Source organism: Spea bombifrons, chromosome 5 (genome assembly GCF_027358695.1).
Source record: "Spea bombifrons isolate aSpeBom1 chromosome 5, aSpeBom1.2.pri, whole genome shotgun sequence".
NCBI lineage: Eukaryota > Metazoa > Chordata > Amphibia > Anura > Pelobatidae > Spea > Spea bombifrons.
Genome location: NC_071091.1, coordinates 97,897,412 through 97,914,926, shown reverse-complemented (window position 1 = coordinate 97,914,926; position 17,515 = coordinate 97,897,412). Strand labels below are relative to the sequence as shown.

Here is a 17,515-nt window from a genome sequence, read left to right as displayed (position 1 = left end):
ATTACACTAATACACACTCCCGTAACACCATACACTTATACATGCAATGGTGTACACTTAAGCAACAGAAAAATAAAACGCCCTTAGCCTTCTATTGTATAACCACACACGCAGCTAAGAAGATGTGGCAAATCCACATAAAAGGCCTTAATGACCTTTAAGCATGCCCCCTAAATCAGTGTCCATCTTTAGCCATTTAACTGTGTAAGGCAAAGTTACGTTTTAAATTAGTCAATACTTTCTGCTCAGTAGAAGCATCGAATGCCCATATTGCATTACCTACTTGTACGATGGTAAAGATATTTTTACGTCTTTAAAATCTATTGATTATTGATTCAGTTTTTGGATTTATGTTTCAGGTTTATGTAAAAAAAAAAAAAAAAAAAAAAAAAAGAATACAATAGAACTCCAATGAGCCGGAATTTTATTCCATCCATATACATGCATAGTAACAACATTTGTTGAGAAATCTTTTCTATCAGAAGTAGAACATTATCTTGGTGATCACCAGTCGCAGTATTGCTACACTTAAATTTATTGTAAATATATATTACATATGAATTCAATTCATACTTGCAGCATTGTGGTAAGGGTTAACTGGGTTTTGTCAAACGATAAAACTGGCTGACTTCATTTTTATAACTTTACAATACTGCTTCCGGTAATTTTGTTCGTTCGTTATAAAGTATTGCATTTTACAGCAAAGATTTTTAAAAATTCAGACAGAGATGCATCAGCAAAAGAAAGTACAGTTACTCTACAAGAAAAAAAAAAATGAATTTTTCATCTTCATTTAACATACAGTTTTCAGATTGAGAAAGTGAACAGCAACAGACCGCAACATACAAATGCCAAGCCTAATGACTAAACTCTCGTATTTGCTAAAATATAGTTGTTTAGAAGCCGCAAATACATCTTCCTTTTTTTATTTTTTTTATTTTAACAGCATATGTATTTAAAATACTTATATGCGTGTTATATTTTAGCACATACGTCTAGATTTTTTGCAACAGTGTAGAAAAAAAGGGGGAAAAAAGAAAAATTCAGCTTACACAAGTGCTTCTGAAGTATCTCCTAATACGTTTTGTTCAGTAATGTTGCGTCTATATTATTTAAAATCTACTATACAGGTGCAAACCATATGTGCTACACAATAACTATACAATAACATTACAAATGACTTTAATATAAAGTTCTTTAAATAAAAAATAACAATCACAGATACAGTTGGGTCCAGCACCAAGCTCAGTGCTGGCAAAAAGTGACAAACACATTTCCGTTTGCAAATTGTTCCCATAAAAGAGTCAGTGCCGGGCGCAAATGTATGAACATGAACACTGCTTATAAAATAAATATTCTGAAAAAATGGCACCAATAATACACTTTTACGCATGACCATTATGGAATAACACCTTAAATCTTCAAGTCATTTCAAACAAATAGATATCCTGATTGTCCGGATGTAACGTAAGCAGCATTAAATCGTATTTTTTTTTTTTTCTTCCTCTCACTGCATGAGGCAATAGACTTCGCGGGGTTAACCAAAATTCTCCCGATGTTTCACTTGACATGTTCTGCTGCATGTGAGGAGCAGTAAAACTTTTTGTGAGTGATAAAGTTTGAAAGATTGTTAAACTGGATGTCACACAAGCGGCAGTACTTCCCGCTGGCTCCGGCCGCGCTCGTGCCGTTCACGGTTTTTGCTACGTTAGACAGCTGGTCCTCGGTAGCGGGGGTAGCCGGAGAAACATTTTCATTGGCTGCCAAAGGCTTGTCAGAAACCCAAGATGGGGATTTGCATCCGTCTTCTTGCTGAGGATTCTGGGAAATATTTTCTTGTTGCGAATTTACCGCTGGCCTCTCGTCTGGTTTCAGTCCGCCGTTGACTATTACAATGCCGCGGTTTTTCGGCAACAATGGGAGCGATTCTTTTTTCAGTAAAGAACAGCCGTTTGAAGGTATCTGACTTTTGGGAGATTCACTTCCTACATTTGTGCTTTGATCTAAATCCGCATTGTGGATTACAACGGAACCAGAAATGTAATCACTTGGCTTTATTCCATAGTATGGGGAAAGCTGGTCGCCTTTAGCTTTTTTTATTGCTCCTGGGTAAAGGCATTGCGAAAGAAATGCGTTTTTGTTTTCTTCTTTTGTAGCGATAAGCTGGGCCGCTTCGCTAAAGACTTTAAGACCTTGAAGAGTCGCTAAGTGCGTAGAAAACAAGTTCCCATTTGGCGAGGGCTGTTTTGAATTTCTCGTCTTTTCACATTTCATGACATTTCGTTCAAAATTGACTTCAGGACTGCTTCGTTCACTTTCTGGATTCTGAAATATTTTATTTTCCAGGTGGCCCATTTCAGTGCGCTGATTTGCTGTAACTGGACAAAAATTTTGCTTGTGGGCGAGATAGTTTTCGACTTTATTAAAACCTATTTTACACACTGTACATTCGTGATAGTCCAGGAGTCGTTTCGGAGACGTGGTTATCCTATCTGATTGCGTTAAGCATTTTTTACTGAGGTCTATGGGGGCATCCATCTCCAGGGAGGAAATTGTAGAATGTGGCGTGTCACACTTCACAACTGGAACGCATTTAGTCATTGGAAGCGACGTTTCCAAATGTTTTGGAACAACTCCTGGAAAGATATCGCACCTGGGGTGATAACACTCTCCTATTCCCTCTGCTGACTCTTGCGCAGATGTACATGGATTACCAAGGTTAGATATTGGAAGAAAATGTTGCTGAACAAGTTGTGGTCTCTGATCAGGCTCTGGGAGACACATCTCATACATCTTTCTACGCTTACGAGTACGCATAGTTCTCTGCATGGCAGGCACTTTGTTAGAAGCGGATCTCTTTAATGGAGGATCATGGCGGGTTGCACAGTAATACTGTTTATGAACCATGAACGTTTCATGCCTGCTGAAAGTTATATTACATGCTTCACATGTTGTTTTGTTCGGGTCACTATTATCTCCATCAAGCTGCGGTGGGGTGGGATTCTTCATATCAGCAGGTTTGCTATTGACTTTCTCATCATTAGCCCCAACAGCTGCCATTTTTTTGTTTTCTGGTGCAAACTCTTTGTCCCGTGGCTTAACATTCCCTCCTAACAAGTCTAGAACGGTGCCAGAGTTGATGCAGGATGTTTGAAGAAGCTGATTATCATTGTCAGAAGAATGTAGGGAACTGTTTAGCATAGTCACTGGATTCTGGACATTGGTTGGACTCACGGCTTCCGACGCCTTATCGGTAACACTGGAGAATTCGGATGACTTGTTCATGTGCTGCCATCGGCTGCTGCAGTAGTGCTTTTTATGGACTAAGTAATTGTCTAAGTTATTGAATGTTATATTGCACTCAAAGCAAGTGGCTCCTTTAGGCATCAAGGGGCTATAAATAACTGGGGGATAATTGTTACTGCCATGTCGCAGCCTCCGATGTACAAGTTCAGACATCTTCGCGAGAATTTCTGAGGCCTGAGGAACCACTGAAATATCGTGTGGAAATGCAAACTGGGATAGAAAGGGTCCCATTGGGAATGAGGGACCAATACTGGGTTGCACTGGGGATGACGCTAGCCTTGGGCTAGATGGCTCAGATTTTATTTTAGTATAGGAGAACACATTTTTATTTGTTGTCTCTGGCCTCTGATTGGAAAGGAAAAGATGCGGTTTCTTTTCACACTTTTCCAGCTCGCTGTCGGAGCTCGCGTCTTTGTTATGCACAGTTTTTTGGCTTTGTAGGAGTTCATTTTTATTCAACAGATCTGGCGTCTGTTGTACATTTGCTTCATTGCAACTGGGAGAGTGTTCGGTGTCAGCTTCTCGTTGTAACTTACTTCCAGGGACATGAACCTCCTGGTGTTGTAGGAGTTCCCTCTGAGTTTGAAAGCCAAAATGGCACTGATTGCATCTAAAGGCAGCTTGCGTGAGATGGGAGAACAGGTGTTTGTGGAAGTTAATCACCGATTCTGCAGTGTAGTTACATACTGTGCATTTCAGACTGGTGCCAGAAGGCAGGAACTCTTCCACTTTGACACCTGCATGAAAAACACACAGAGAAATAAATCACAGTGATGTTTTTTATGAAATATAAACTAATGGCATGCATTTTGTTTAAAAAAAATGTTTATTAATTTGTTTGTCTTTTAGAAAACAGAACATTAAAAAAAAATTAGCATTAGACTTTGCAGAAACAAAACCGCTAATAGATTTAGCATTTGTACAAAAAAAAAAAAAAAAAAAGATTTACTAAGCCATGGTGAGCGTGAGAGATTTAAATGTTAAAATGCCTATGAAATTTGGCAGTCCTTGTTCTTCTGCTCAGATATTCTTCTATTCTAGGGTGGCAAATCCAGAGGAGGGCAGTCTCTGAGCCATATTATCAGGGGCAGATCTCTATACTGTGGAATTGGGGTCCCGAATGGGCCTCAGCAACAATGTGGGATGTGCTGGTCTTTCTTCCTGTGTGGCATGTGCCATGCCTACATTGCCATAGCAACGCAGCTGAATCTAAAACACAGGGAGCCACAGGTGGTGGGCGAAATTGCTCTCTGGCACCAATGTGGGATGTGCTGGTCGGCGACATGTGAAATGCATGCGTGTCCCTGATTTAGAAAGCCTGTTCCTGATGCTCTAACGCTCTCATTGAGGAAGGTCTAGGGGCAGCTGGAGATATTGCCCTGGGTGAGGCCTAGAGCAGCCCCCCATATAAACACATCATGCCATATGCTGGAAACGTTTATTATCTAACATAAATGAGTTGTTACATTGGCTTGTTTTATCTATGTGAGGGTCTGCAGAGAGTTTTGATTGTGCGGCATACATTAAAATGCTTATAACAAGCTATGTAAAAATACTTTAGATATCTAATCATTAAAGATGGAAACCACAGTAGGAGTATCTCACAGTCAGAGATGCAAAAGCTACCTTCAGTAAATGTGGAGTATGTATGGAGTATACTTTAAACAGATAACATTTGAAAAAAAAGCTATAAAATTTACTTTTTTAAAACACATCTGGCATATTTATCAGGGAATAGTTAAAAAAAAATAATTTTAAAATGTATCATTAAACTAAATGTATAGTAAACTAAATGCCAATTTATTTCGAAATACAGGAGGCTCAAGACACAACAGAACAAATAGTTATGTACAAATGTGCGTATGTATTTATGAAACATAATTCACACAGAGAGAATACCTTTTGGGCTAGTATGTCTCTATTTCTGAAAAACTAAACTCTCTTTTTGGTGATCAGGCCCCCCGTGTCCCACTGCTCAATGGGCTGGTTACAAGGCAGATCTTTGATCTCCTCAACCGGCCCATGGAGACTATGGAGGTTATGACAGCTCAACACAGCTTCCATAGACTGCATTAGACTGCATGCCTTAAAGACATGGAACACTTGTACATAACATCATATCCCAGTGCTTTGTGTCTTAACGACACATGCCCTCCTCACCATGCACCTTATTGAACATGGAACATCCGCTATCATACATAAAACCGAGGTCCATGCAATGCTGAATGATGACCCAAAACTGGTGACCTGGTAAGTTTTCTTTGACATTTTTGATACTATATTTTAAGTTTAAACTTTATATCTGTAATCAGGCAATTGGATTTTAATCCATTTGATTTTTGATGTTCAGTGTTACTGCACGCATGAACCAAATGTATGGTGCATTGTGGGAACACTGTAAATAGTGGTTAATACCATTTATATCCACACATTTAATATTTAGGCTGGAGGCCAACCCAGGGCAAGCACCTTCGTCATATCTTCTTGGGGGCTGGGATATGGTGTCATATGCCTGAAGGACACTAAATAAGCTGTTCACCGGAGAGCCTAAATGCCCAATTAGGCCACGTTCTTCTGGTTTGGAGGCAGAAGGGCTATTGCCCTGCCACCCTAGAATACAGATATGCCAGTTCTAAATCGCCATCCTACTTTACCCAATCTCCTAGAGACACCATGCAACTATGCATTATTACATTATTATGATATTTTATCTGTAGAACACTGTTTATATATTTTAATATATTTAAATATATATATCATTATTATTTATTGTTTTATAAAGTGCCATTATATTCTGCAGAGCTGTACAATGGGTAGACGGCACACAAAAAGTAGTATATAACAACAATTTGACTTTGAGAAATAACAGAAGAGTAGGGCCTGCGCACAAAAAAGTGTCTCTAATGACTTTTTGCTAAAAAGAAAAAACATTATAAAAAGTAAAAACATTTCCTGATTTTTAGTTTTTTTAAAAATCCTTAGCGGATAACCAATTAAAATCTAAAAATAAATGCTTGGCAGTAGTGACAAACCAAAAATGGTGATTTCAAATCGGAGTAATAGGAGTAAAAATATCAAGTTACTCCCTACATCACTGAATAAAATACGTGTAGAATGAAAGGTCTTGGGTGGCTCTGTCAATGAAGTATAGATTTAGGATAGATAAACAGTGTGAGAAGTACAATAAGAATGAAGAGACTGAAGAGCACCTAGGGCTTGCAGTATGAAAGTAGAGATTATCTAGGAAAATGGCCTCTGGACACCTGCAGCCTTTATCTCCAACTCTGAAAGGAAATTTAACTTAAACATAATGGAAACATCTCCATTTACTTACCGCTGTGAGAATTTAGGTGCATTTCTAGCGCTCTTGAGTTAGAAAAACTTTTTGTGCACTGCGGGAAGGGACACACGCTGGACAATTGTTGAGAATTATCTTCAGTGTCCTCGGAGATTTGAGCGTTTTCTCTTTGTCTCCCGCTGCAGTAATACATTAGGTGCGCTTGCAAGTTCCGCTCGCTCCGATACCAAATTCCACATGATTTGCAGGGAAATATATCTTCTGCAATTAAACAAGGAAAAAGGGCAATGTTCAAACCGACATGATAATAACAATTCATTAGCTCTGTCCTGTTGGGGACTCTTCAGAAGAGCTTGCAATCAAAGAGAATGCACATGACCGAAAGTAATAAAAACATATCACAGACTGTTTAACGAGACGTGATGCATTTAGCTTTTATGAAAAAACACATTCAGAGTAGTCGAAATGTTACTTGAGTGTTTTATCACCTAAATGCCAGATCTAAATGAAGCTCTTGGTGCTGCTAGACAACCCATGTGATGAATAAGATAAACAGTTACTATCCATATATATATATATCTATATATGTGTTATGTGGATTTTTGTTTTTCAATAAACTTATAAAAAACATGAGTCTGCCTTTAAGCAGAGATGTTCAACTTTAAGCAGAGTAGATTATATAAGACTACATATTAGAATGTTGTATTAATATTGTTGTTGTCCAGCGTTTTGAATAATATTTCCAAATTAATCGATATGGTTTAAAAAAAACAATGTTTACAAGAAATAGTCATTTCAATTTACATTTCTTGTAATACATTTTACCGCTTGTGAATAGCATTTCAGAATGCAGAAACATCTAAAAAAAACCTGTAGAACACTTACTATTGACAATGGCCGTAGGTAAAATAGAAGCCATGGCAGCCTGTTGAGGCAGGAGCTGTATTGAGTCCAGCAAGCGAGCAGGATACATTCCATCAGTAAGAGACATCGGAGTGGCAGCTTGTAGCCTTGAGTCAAAATCCACAAGAAAGGCAATTAACTCTTCCCCTTCAGCAATAGACTTAGTAGTCGTACACCACAGTTGTCCACCTATAACGATATAAGACAAATCATGTTTAACGTGACAGGAGTGACTTGCAAAGGAAGTATTTGTTTCCACAAAGCTATAAAAGTTAGTTCTATTATCTGAAGGACATATACGACCAAGTACCTGTGCTGTCCTGAACTATGTATACACACACATGCAATCGCCGAAGAGGCGCAACCGCAAGATGCATTTGTACAGAGACACACCCACATAATAACATACACACACGCTAACATTCCTACACATGGATCCAAGCTTCCGCATCAGCAGAGTATCTCTGCTCCTGTGACTGCAGGCTGCTTAGACTTAGACCATGCACGTTCCAACTGGTTGAATGAGAAGCTTCAGCTTATATTATTGATCATATTTCTTAAATGTTGTATGTTTGTGCCTCTGCAAATACCCCTGCTACTGGAGAAGAGCCCCTTGCACCTTGGGAGCCCCATCTGGGACCACTGCTTTCCTGTTGTGCAATTTAGGCAACTATAAAGACTGTACAGTGCACAGCATTAAGTAAACAGAAAATGATGGCCCCTTTCCACCAGTGACCATGGGGCTAATGCCACTTTCTCCCCATTATTAATCTGCCCCATGCCAAGAGTCATGGGGGTTGTACATTGAAACCACCAGGAGAGTTACCGGTTGGCACGTTATCTACTGAGGTCCCTGACTGCACATAGAAGGGACTAAAAACCACAACAATAAAAAAGTGATTGCTGAGTTTTATAGTTTCTATCATTGTGATCTGCTGACATTTCTGACGGAATGTGATCAGCCTTGATAAAGGCATTCTCCACGATACAGCTCTCCTGTAACTGTTATTGCTTTTTTTATTATTATTTACGCTTATTGCTGTATAATTTTCTGTATATTTTTTCTTTATGCATTTTTTATCCAGCATTGCTTTATTTCTGTAATAAATTGCATATTTTTGCATAATTTAGTGTGTGCACCTCCTTATTTTTAATTTTGGCCATCTATTTTCTGTTTTGAATTACATTGTTGATTACATATCAACAAAGGGTGACATTCTTATGGGATCATCCATTAAAAATAGATCATGCGTGATATATTAATGAGCTGAATAAAGAACCAAATTTATGTAACTTGTTTATACAGATTAAAAATCACTTTAAATTGCGTTATCTGTATTTGCAGACATAGGTATAAAGTCATATCTGTTTTGGCTGGGATAATACGCCATACTTTATAGTTTCATTTTTTGTTTATGTAGTACATCGATGCTATATCTACTACGCAAGGGAAAAAGTGTATCCGTTGCTGTGTTTATCATATAAGATAACTGTCTTTTCAACTTCACTTCATTTTTCTTCTCAAAGAGATTATAAATTTAAAACAACTTATTACAGGAATCTGCTGGGAGAGATAATGTCAGATGATATTCTATAGCAATTTGCAAAATTTGGACATTGTTTCATAAAAAAAAAAAACAGTTAATTAAGCAGTTATGATTGCTTCCAAGATGAGAAAAAAAAAAATGTTAGTGAGAAACGCTTTTCAGAGAATAGCACAATGAATAATTAAGTCTTTTATTGCTGTATAGTTCTATGGACTACTTAAACTATTAACCCACAAACTGAGAAATTCCACCCCGGCACAAAAATAATTTAATCCTCAAATTCTTTCAGCAGCCAAAATGTTAACACAAATACAAAATTTAAGTGGAATAAAACTCTTGTTCTTGGAATATTGTAAGAAACTACAATGTATTAGAGAAACAAACCTAAACACATTAAACTAGTACGTTATATCGATTGATTATAGATCCTTATTGTTTCTTTACTGTAAATGACCGTGTTGTTCTGCTGCCGCCCGTATGTTGATCGGCCATAGGACAAGGCAAGGGGACGCATAAACAAAGTTATTTTTCACATCTGATTCGATACAGTATGTTCTGGTTTATCAGGGAACGTGCTGCCAGCTAACAGAATATCAGAGGTCTTGGAAAGGATTAGAAACAAGATGTCTATTTTAAAAAAAAATCTGGCAAAATATTTCAAATAATAACTATACTCTATCAATCTTTTTTTTAATACACAATTATGTTAAAGATGCAGTTCCACATTGGGGGGGAAAAACATTTATTGCACTCCCTTGTATGCTAAGCAAATAGACCTAATTAGATCTATCATTTCTTTATTTTCACATGAGTTTTAGTTACATAAAACCAAAAGAGAAACTTTTGTGTTTTTTTTCAGTTTTTATTGCAACACCCTATCTGAGATGATTCATTCCATCCCAATTAAGTGTTCACAGTAAAAGATATGAATGAGACAAAATATTTTGTTAAAAAAAGAATTTCTGAGAACAAATTCAGCAAAATAGAGGCAATTATTAAGTATAATTAATAAAAAAAATACATATCTACATTATATTTATTATTTATGTAATATTGATATAATTAAGATTGTGGACTAAATGAGCTAAGGCCATTTCCACTATTATTATTTTGTATTTTATTTCTTGCCACTGGCATTTAAAAGTTCTTATTTACAATTCTCATACACACAATCAGTTGTGTTGTCTTATAATAACTTTTGCAGCTCATAAAGACATAAGATGTCTTGTGATGACTTATGATGTCAAGATGATTAAAGGACTCAATGTTGTCCTTAAATTTGATGCATTTTGCACTAGAAAAGTCATTTTAATAATCATCACTGTTAGTATATGTCATTTTCAGACAATGATAATTACTAGTTATAAATTGGATGAAAATTCTCAAAATGTATATTAAACTAGATTGACAATTTTTACTCCTCAGTTGTAAATAAACATTTATTTTGGGGAGATTGAAAGATTTTAACAAATTATTCTTGATGTGGATTCCTAATGTTATCCCATTAAAATTCATGTTTTGTTCTTCCTTCATGTATAGAGTTTTTTTTAGTTGCTGTTTCTTAAATCTTTTGTACTTGTGTCCCCCGCTGTTTATAATCAAGATTCTTAGGCAAAAAGATCTGGTTCTTAGCAGGAAGCTTATATATTTTGTCCATAACTGCTGTCAAAACTGAAAGGAAGTGTACTGCAACTTTTGATAATAAAGAATGAAATCATAGTTCAAACCTGATTAAAATTTGTAAGTTTCTGCTGTTCGTACAAGAATCAGGGGTCTTGTGTATCTCTCTAGACCGCCAAAATTTTCATTTGCAGTTTTCATTATTTTAAATAAATCAGTGTCTGTACAATGTCACAGAGCCCTTTGCTGATAAACTCTAATTAAGATTAAGACAAGGCTTTGGAAAGAATCCCATCATTAGCAAACATGATAAACACAAAAATACTCCCAGCTTGTCAACTACAAGCAACATGACTATCTGTTGCTAGGCTACAGAGCTGACAAAAGCTTCAATTATATTACAGCATGTGAGCGAACCTATACTGCATGCGCAAAATGGAGCTTGCGTATCACAGAATGTACAAAGGCAAACTATGGAACAAACCATGTACACCGTCCACGCACACACGCACTCATTACATGTCCCACGCATGCACTGTAGGCTTTCATGATCACTCTTTGTATTCTTCCATATTCCTCGCAGACTCTGACCTTGGGGTTTAGCCACCAATAAAGACCAATATATCATCTAGCATCAATTCCAAAGGAAAATTAAACTCCAGAGCAACAAAAGGATGTGGGCCAAAAATGATTTGGTACCTTAAGTGGAGCTTTAGTAATCTTTTGTCAATGTGTGATTTCAAGTTCGATCACCTACTCTCTACTACTTACAGTATTTATGCAAGATTTACTGGTAAGCAGAGTAAAAACCACAGGGCTGATTGTGAGTATTGGTGTTGTGGAATTTAAGTTATATGAGTAGTAGGGTTTCAAGGAGGAACATCATCCATTAGATATGTTAAATTAATGGTTTTTGGACAGGGGCAAGCTTAGTGCCAGGCAACTCGAGCAGGTTCCTGGGGTACCTTAATCGGGGGCACAAGCAGTCACCCCAGAAAATGTCCCCAGTGTCTTGAATTAGGCCAGGGGTTCAACAGAAGCCTCTACAAGGTGCAAAAGAGGTCTATGCTTATAGTCATGTTCTACATGTAATAAGGAACACAAGGTGTATGTGTGGGGCAACAAAAAGGCTTCTTGCTCGTGGTGCTGAACATCACTAATTATTAGCAATCAAATTACGGCTTCAAAGAGCCAGTATAATGTATATAACTACGGGTGTGAGATGAGATGGTCAGCCATGCACACTTTAAGACCATTAAAAGAGAAAAAAAAAAGAAAGATTCCTACACAGTAACACATGATCAATCATACAACACACAATTTGGAAAGATATAGGGTTTACGTCAGGAATTAAGAACTAAAGATACAGCAGCCAAAGAAAAAAATTCAGACCGCGACAAATTAAAATCTGAACTATTGACCCCCTGAGCTAGAAATCAAGAAATGCATTCCCCCCCCCCCAGGGTCAATTTTAGTGGGCTTACTGTTCCTGTAAATTGCAGGAACTCAGACAAAGCATCATCTCCCGGAGAATAAAATAAAACCGAAGCAATGGAACGTAATAGATCTATTTTTTACCATTTAGAGAAAAAAAAGTGATTATCTCTCAGCAGGATGCCGTGTAACAGTGGAACAACACAGTGCCGGGGTGCAGTACACATGTTTTAATTAGACATAACTGTCTGAAGTTTTTGAAACACCATCGTTTTCATTTATTCCCATTACTCATTATCTTGCTTGCCTTTTTTGCTCTTTTTCATTTATGCCCATTATTTAATTTTATTTCAGACCTTTCCTGTTTCTAAAGTTTCAGGTTTTTATGTAGTATTTTTTTTTCTTGCTTTTTTTAAGATTCTCTACTGCAATGTAACCTACATAACTGAACTTTAACAGCATACATCATTTTCTTTTATTTCATTTCAATATGCAAATCTACTATTGGTATCCTAATTAGATTGTATGGTCATTTACTCAGAGCTTGCTAAGATCCCATAAATGCAAAGAAACATAGAAACTCAGAATTATATGTTGGATAGGAACCATTGGAGCCAACTAAGGCTGCATTTTTTTCTCTAAAAAACTCAAACTTCAGTCCTTGGTCTTGTCTTGTATATGTCTAAATTTCCTCATCTCTACAACGTCTACTAGAAGCCTGTTCTACTTATTTACTACACTTTCAGTAAAGTAAAAGATAACAGGGTTAAAATATTAAGTTATTCTCTTTTTAAATAATAATAATAATAAAGTATTTTTCCTAGCATTACTTTTCATCAGCATCATACTCTTCCAAATACAAATATGGTAGAAGGAGCATCCGTCACTTCTACCCCCCCAAAAAATAGATGCAAAATTAACAAATGGTGGTTCTAATATAAAAACAGCTATATAACGATTGCTGTTCTCATAAAAAAGGCCAATTACAAATACCCAAACATGTTGCTAGTGGGTGGCTAAAGCCCAAATTTTGTTGTGGACCACCTTGACTTGTGAAGATTTAGACTATTGGAAACAAGTAGCAAGTACATTGGTAAAGTCTTCAATTTATATGTTGGATGCATATTGTGTATGGAGTGGGTGTATAAGCGTATTTTGGTTGACTTATCTTCTGTTCATGGCGTATAATATTTGTGATTCATTTAATTTGAAATATTAAAGACAATTTCAATTCGGCCAGTAATTTGCAAGCCATACTCACAATGCGGGATCTGATTAGAAAACACTATCTTTAAATGTAAGACGAATAAGATCAACTGACGCCAGTAAAAAAAAAAAACAACATAAAAGAACATAAACCCATAAAACTATGCTAATTTAAAATTAAACACAAAAGTCCAATTCATTTTCATTACAAGCATTTGAAACAAAAAAAAAAAACTGCTAATTAAAGACCCCTTTCACTGCCGCAGAAGCCAATGCCCGGATCTCGTATTAGGTGTTAACACACACCACGTATATCTATATGTAGCCACATTGTTTGATAAAAACAACATATAATGGATTCAAATTCAATAGTGTTGATATCCTTGACAGTGCAGTAGTGGATGGGAGAGAACTTATAAATTATGCTTGCCCCTTCTTTGAAAATGCTTTGGAGGTTTCTTTGTGCACTGGCAAATACAGTAGCAATATGAGGTATTGTGTGAATCCTCCTGCACAGCACCTGATAAAAGAATAAAGAACTGTGACATATTCTTAAGACAATAGAGGAATTAAAAAGAAACAATGAGCCAGCTGCTTCATTAATACAATCAAAAGAAAGCCCAGCTCGGGAGAAGTCCAGATAATTAAGCACTACTGTTTTACACTTTCCTTCTATAAAAATTGTAAAAAAAAAAAAAAAAACAAAAGCCATTAACTAGTTCATACTTCTTCCTTGGTACATATATGTACTTGTTTATTTCAGGCGATTAATGTCTTTTTGGAAGGCTGCATCATCATGCCAACTCATGCTTTGTACACGGTTTCGGAATGAAATATGGAATACGTGATAAAAATCAGGACACGTAGCTATAAATCAAAGCGTTCCAAAAACAGTTCCTTTCTATTGCTAAATGATTCCCAGTTTTTTTTTTCTTACTTGAATATCTAACCAAATATAGTGTTCTGATTTACTTACGCAAGGCATGAGTTTGTTAATAGTACAGAGAGCACATATCAAAGTGTTGGCGTCATTTCACGCAATAATCACCATTAACTAGGATTTTAAGCCTTTTTTGAGTCTTTAACTCAAATTTTCAGATTTTGAAATTTTTCCTAAGATTATATATTAGCCACAACCTTAAATCAAAACATGCTGCAAGATTAGTTAAAAAAAAAATATGACGACATCACGGCGACGGCTACACAGACATTTTTTACCTCTATAGGATAATTACTAATCCGTATATATTTTTCTAGGGATGCTTGTACATTAGAAGACTACATTATTAATATAAGATGATTTGAGAATCCCAGAAGATATTTGTTTTCTAATACGTGTCTAATTAGCATTATATTCAGAAACTTAAGAAACGGTAAAATCTGAAAAAAAATCGAATAAATGTTTTTTGGATCACAAGAGCCCATTCCAGTTAGTAAAAAGGTGGTGAGCTGACATGTCCTAATAATCAGTTGTTTTTTTTAATGCGTTTTTGATGTGCCATGATCTAGGAATTATACGGACGGTAGAAAACTAGGCTTCTAATGAATGCAGCGACAACAGCCAAAAAAACTTAAATTGGAAATGTCACATTCACAGCTTTTGGTATCATTAACTCCATTAATTAACACCGTGTACAGCTTGTGTTTTTTTTTGTTTTTTTTTTTCATTTTTCAATCAGTGTAATTGTTTACGAGATATTTGGTTTCAAATGATACTTTTTACCTTGGTAAAATAGGTGAAAAAAGCTTAACAATTATATCCCTGTCCTGTTTCCTTAGCAATGGGTAGGAATAACCATCTAGATCCTGAAAGAAAGTAAATATCTCTGAAAATGCCTATGGAAAGGTTTATGAAAATAGAATACAACAACGATTCTAAACGTACGTTAAAATAACTCAAGGATAATATCGACCGGAATAGTCCCTTTCAGTAGAGGACTAAAAATGTGGAGCACTAAAGCCTATATACAATGCAGAAACTATTTCATATTGTGTGGTCTATAGTATTGTATAGGTACAATGGTAACATATTATGAAGATCAAACTTATATTAAATGGTGATCACTTTGCTATAAGCGGCTAAAAGGAATAGCCTTGAACCTTGACTTTCATGTGGAAAGCAAAACAAAAATAGTAGCGTCCTTGACATTTAGAATATATATATATAAATACACACACATGAAAGTACAACTACAAACTCATGTATGCATCTCATATGATCATAGAACTTTCTACTGATGCCTTCTATAATGTGTCTTTGTACTTTTGCTATATAATTATTCCATATTTGACTCCAGCTTTCATATTATCAGCATCAGTATTATTTTTGACTTTTACAACACTTTTAGAGAATAACACACACTTTCAAGTTTTTTGAGTGATTTAAAGAATTGCTACATGCTGATTTTCAGACTGATAATTGATTTATCATAATGACAGTTTACTACACTTCGTTACACATAATGTAACACTTAAGAATTGTGCTGTGAGCTATATTTTTTCCTCTTTTTTTCAATGTGATCTTATTTTAAAGACAGCTTTGTTTTTCGGTAAAGTCCAAGTTGTCGGCGTGGTTTCAGATGTTCAACATCAATAACCCTCCAGCTCTTTTGTTCCTTAAAAAGTCAAGTTTTAAAGTCTCCTAGGTTGAGTCGGGTTATTCTCAGCAGCTTTCTAGTTGTTATTAAGTTGAGAATTCCAGTTGGAGACCTCTTTCAACTTAGCTGACAACTTGAGCTTTTAACCCAGCCTAAGTAAGGAGGTAAGTCAGGTCTACTCAAAATGTGAGTAAAGCAAGTGAGTTTACTGAGCAAATGAGTTGCTCCTTGAAAGCCAATGGTGCCAAATCTCAGCAACCCAACACAATGGCCAACTGGATCCAACATAAAGTTTAATGACTTTGCTCTGATTGTGCTCATATTTGACCTTAAACAGAAAAATGACACCTTTCAGTAAGAAAGCTCTTGGAATAAAGGTTTCATATGCCTGGTTTCTGATGACTGAGTGTTCTCTTTTTAGTTTTTTCATTAAAGCATACAAAGCTTATTTGAATAACCATGTAAATGAAACTCAGATTTTTTCAGCATTTTACAAAATGCAGGCCAATTCACTTTTCCCCTGGTTGAGTTGTTGAAGCTTATTTATTACACTGGGAGTTTTCTAAACTAATATCCTTAGAACTTCTGTGAATTTAAGAAGCTTATTTCTTACTATTGGGACCTGAGTTCAAATCCAGAGTTGATCTGACAGAGTATACATATCCTTTCATTAGATGGCTTGAAAAGTCTTAGGTGAAACCGGTTCCTTGTGGACTTCACTCATGAAACTATTAACTATTTGGCACAGAAAGTAGATCTTTCTCCAAAAGCCTCAAACTGATGACTGAATTAGTCTCCCACGACACTTGAGGGATAGAAAAGGAAAAATAAACATCAGAAAACACTATATTTTTTTAAAAAAAGCTAAAGGCAACACTTTTTTAGTGGTACTGAATGGACTCAAGTCCAATAGTCCCACACTCAGCCTCTATTAATACAAGATAATCCACGTGCCTGGGTGCTGTTCAGCCACTATTGGATTTTTTCCTAACTTGGAAGTTCAGCAAATGAGTTTAATTCCTTGGACTTCTTGGCATAAAAATACTGCCTACGCATAGTGCATTTAACCTGTGTAGACACAGCCGAAACGCTGATAAATGAGCTCCAGACACCCAATATCTGTACCAGGTAGCCAGTGCCATGGAGCGTCATGTAACTCCGCCACTCTACCTACTTTTTGTCCTGGGTGCATGTATGTGTGTGTATGTATGTATGTATGTATGTATGTGTATGTGTGTGTGCATGTGTATGGATATGTATGTGTGGGTTCGGATGAAAAGTGTAATAGGGGGACAAGAAAAATAGAAAGACGAGATGATGTCAGAAGTGAGAAGTAAGGTGTTAAAAAGATATAGGGCAAAACAATAATATAATTGCTCCAGGACCAAAAATTCCTTAATCCGGCCTTGGTCACGTTACAGAAAACGGAAGATACGCTAACTTTTATAAGTTAATATATAGGTTCTGGATAAGACAAAGTCTTTAAAAAGTAGTGATACCCTCTAGCGGTCTAGAATTTTCATTTTTACATGATCCAAATCCTTACACATGGAGTCCCCACAGCAGTCCCCATAATTGGAAAATTGTCTGGAACAGCTAGGACA

General features: G+C 36.3%; 1 protein-coding gene across 1 annotated transcript in view; it reads right to left on the bottom strand.

Annotated features, from left to right (window-relative positions):
* Positions 1-407: 407 nt before the first annotated feature.
* Positions 408-17,515, bottom strand: part of ZFPM2 (zinc finger protein, FOG family member 2) — a 174,297-nt gene continuing 157,189 nt past the window's right edge. Inside the window, exons 6-8 of the mRNA XM_053468333.1 lie at positions 7,490-7,696; positions 6,641-6,865; positions 408-4,043 (exon numbers count right to left, since the gene is read on the bottom strand). Coding sequence (XP_053324308.1) covers positions 1,561-4,043; positions 6,641-6,865; positions 7,490-7,696 — 2,915 coding nt within the window. The 3' untranslated portion in view covers positions 408-1,560. The remainder of the gene's footprint in view (positions 4,044-6,640; positions 6,866-7,489; positions 7,697-17,515) is intronic.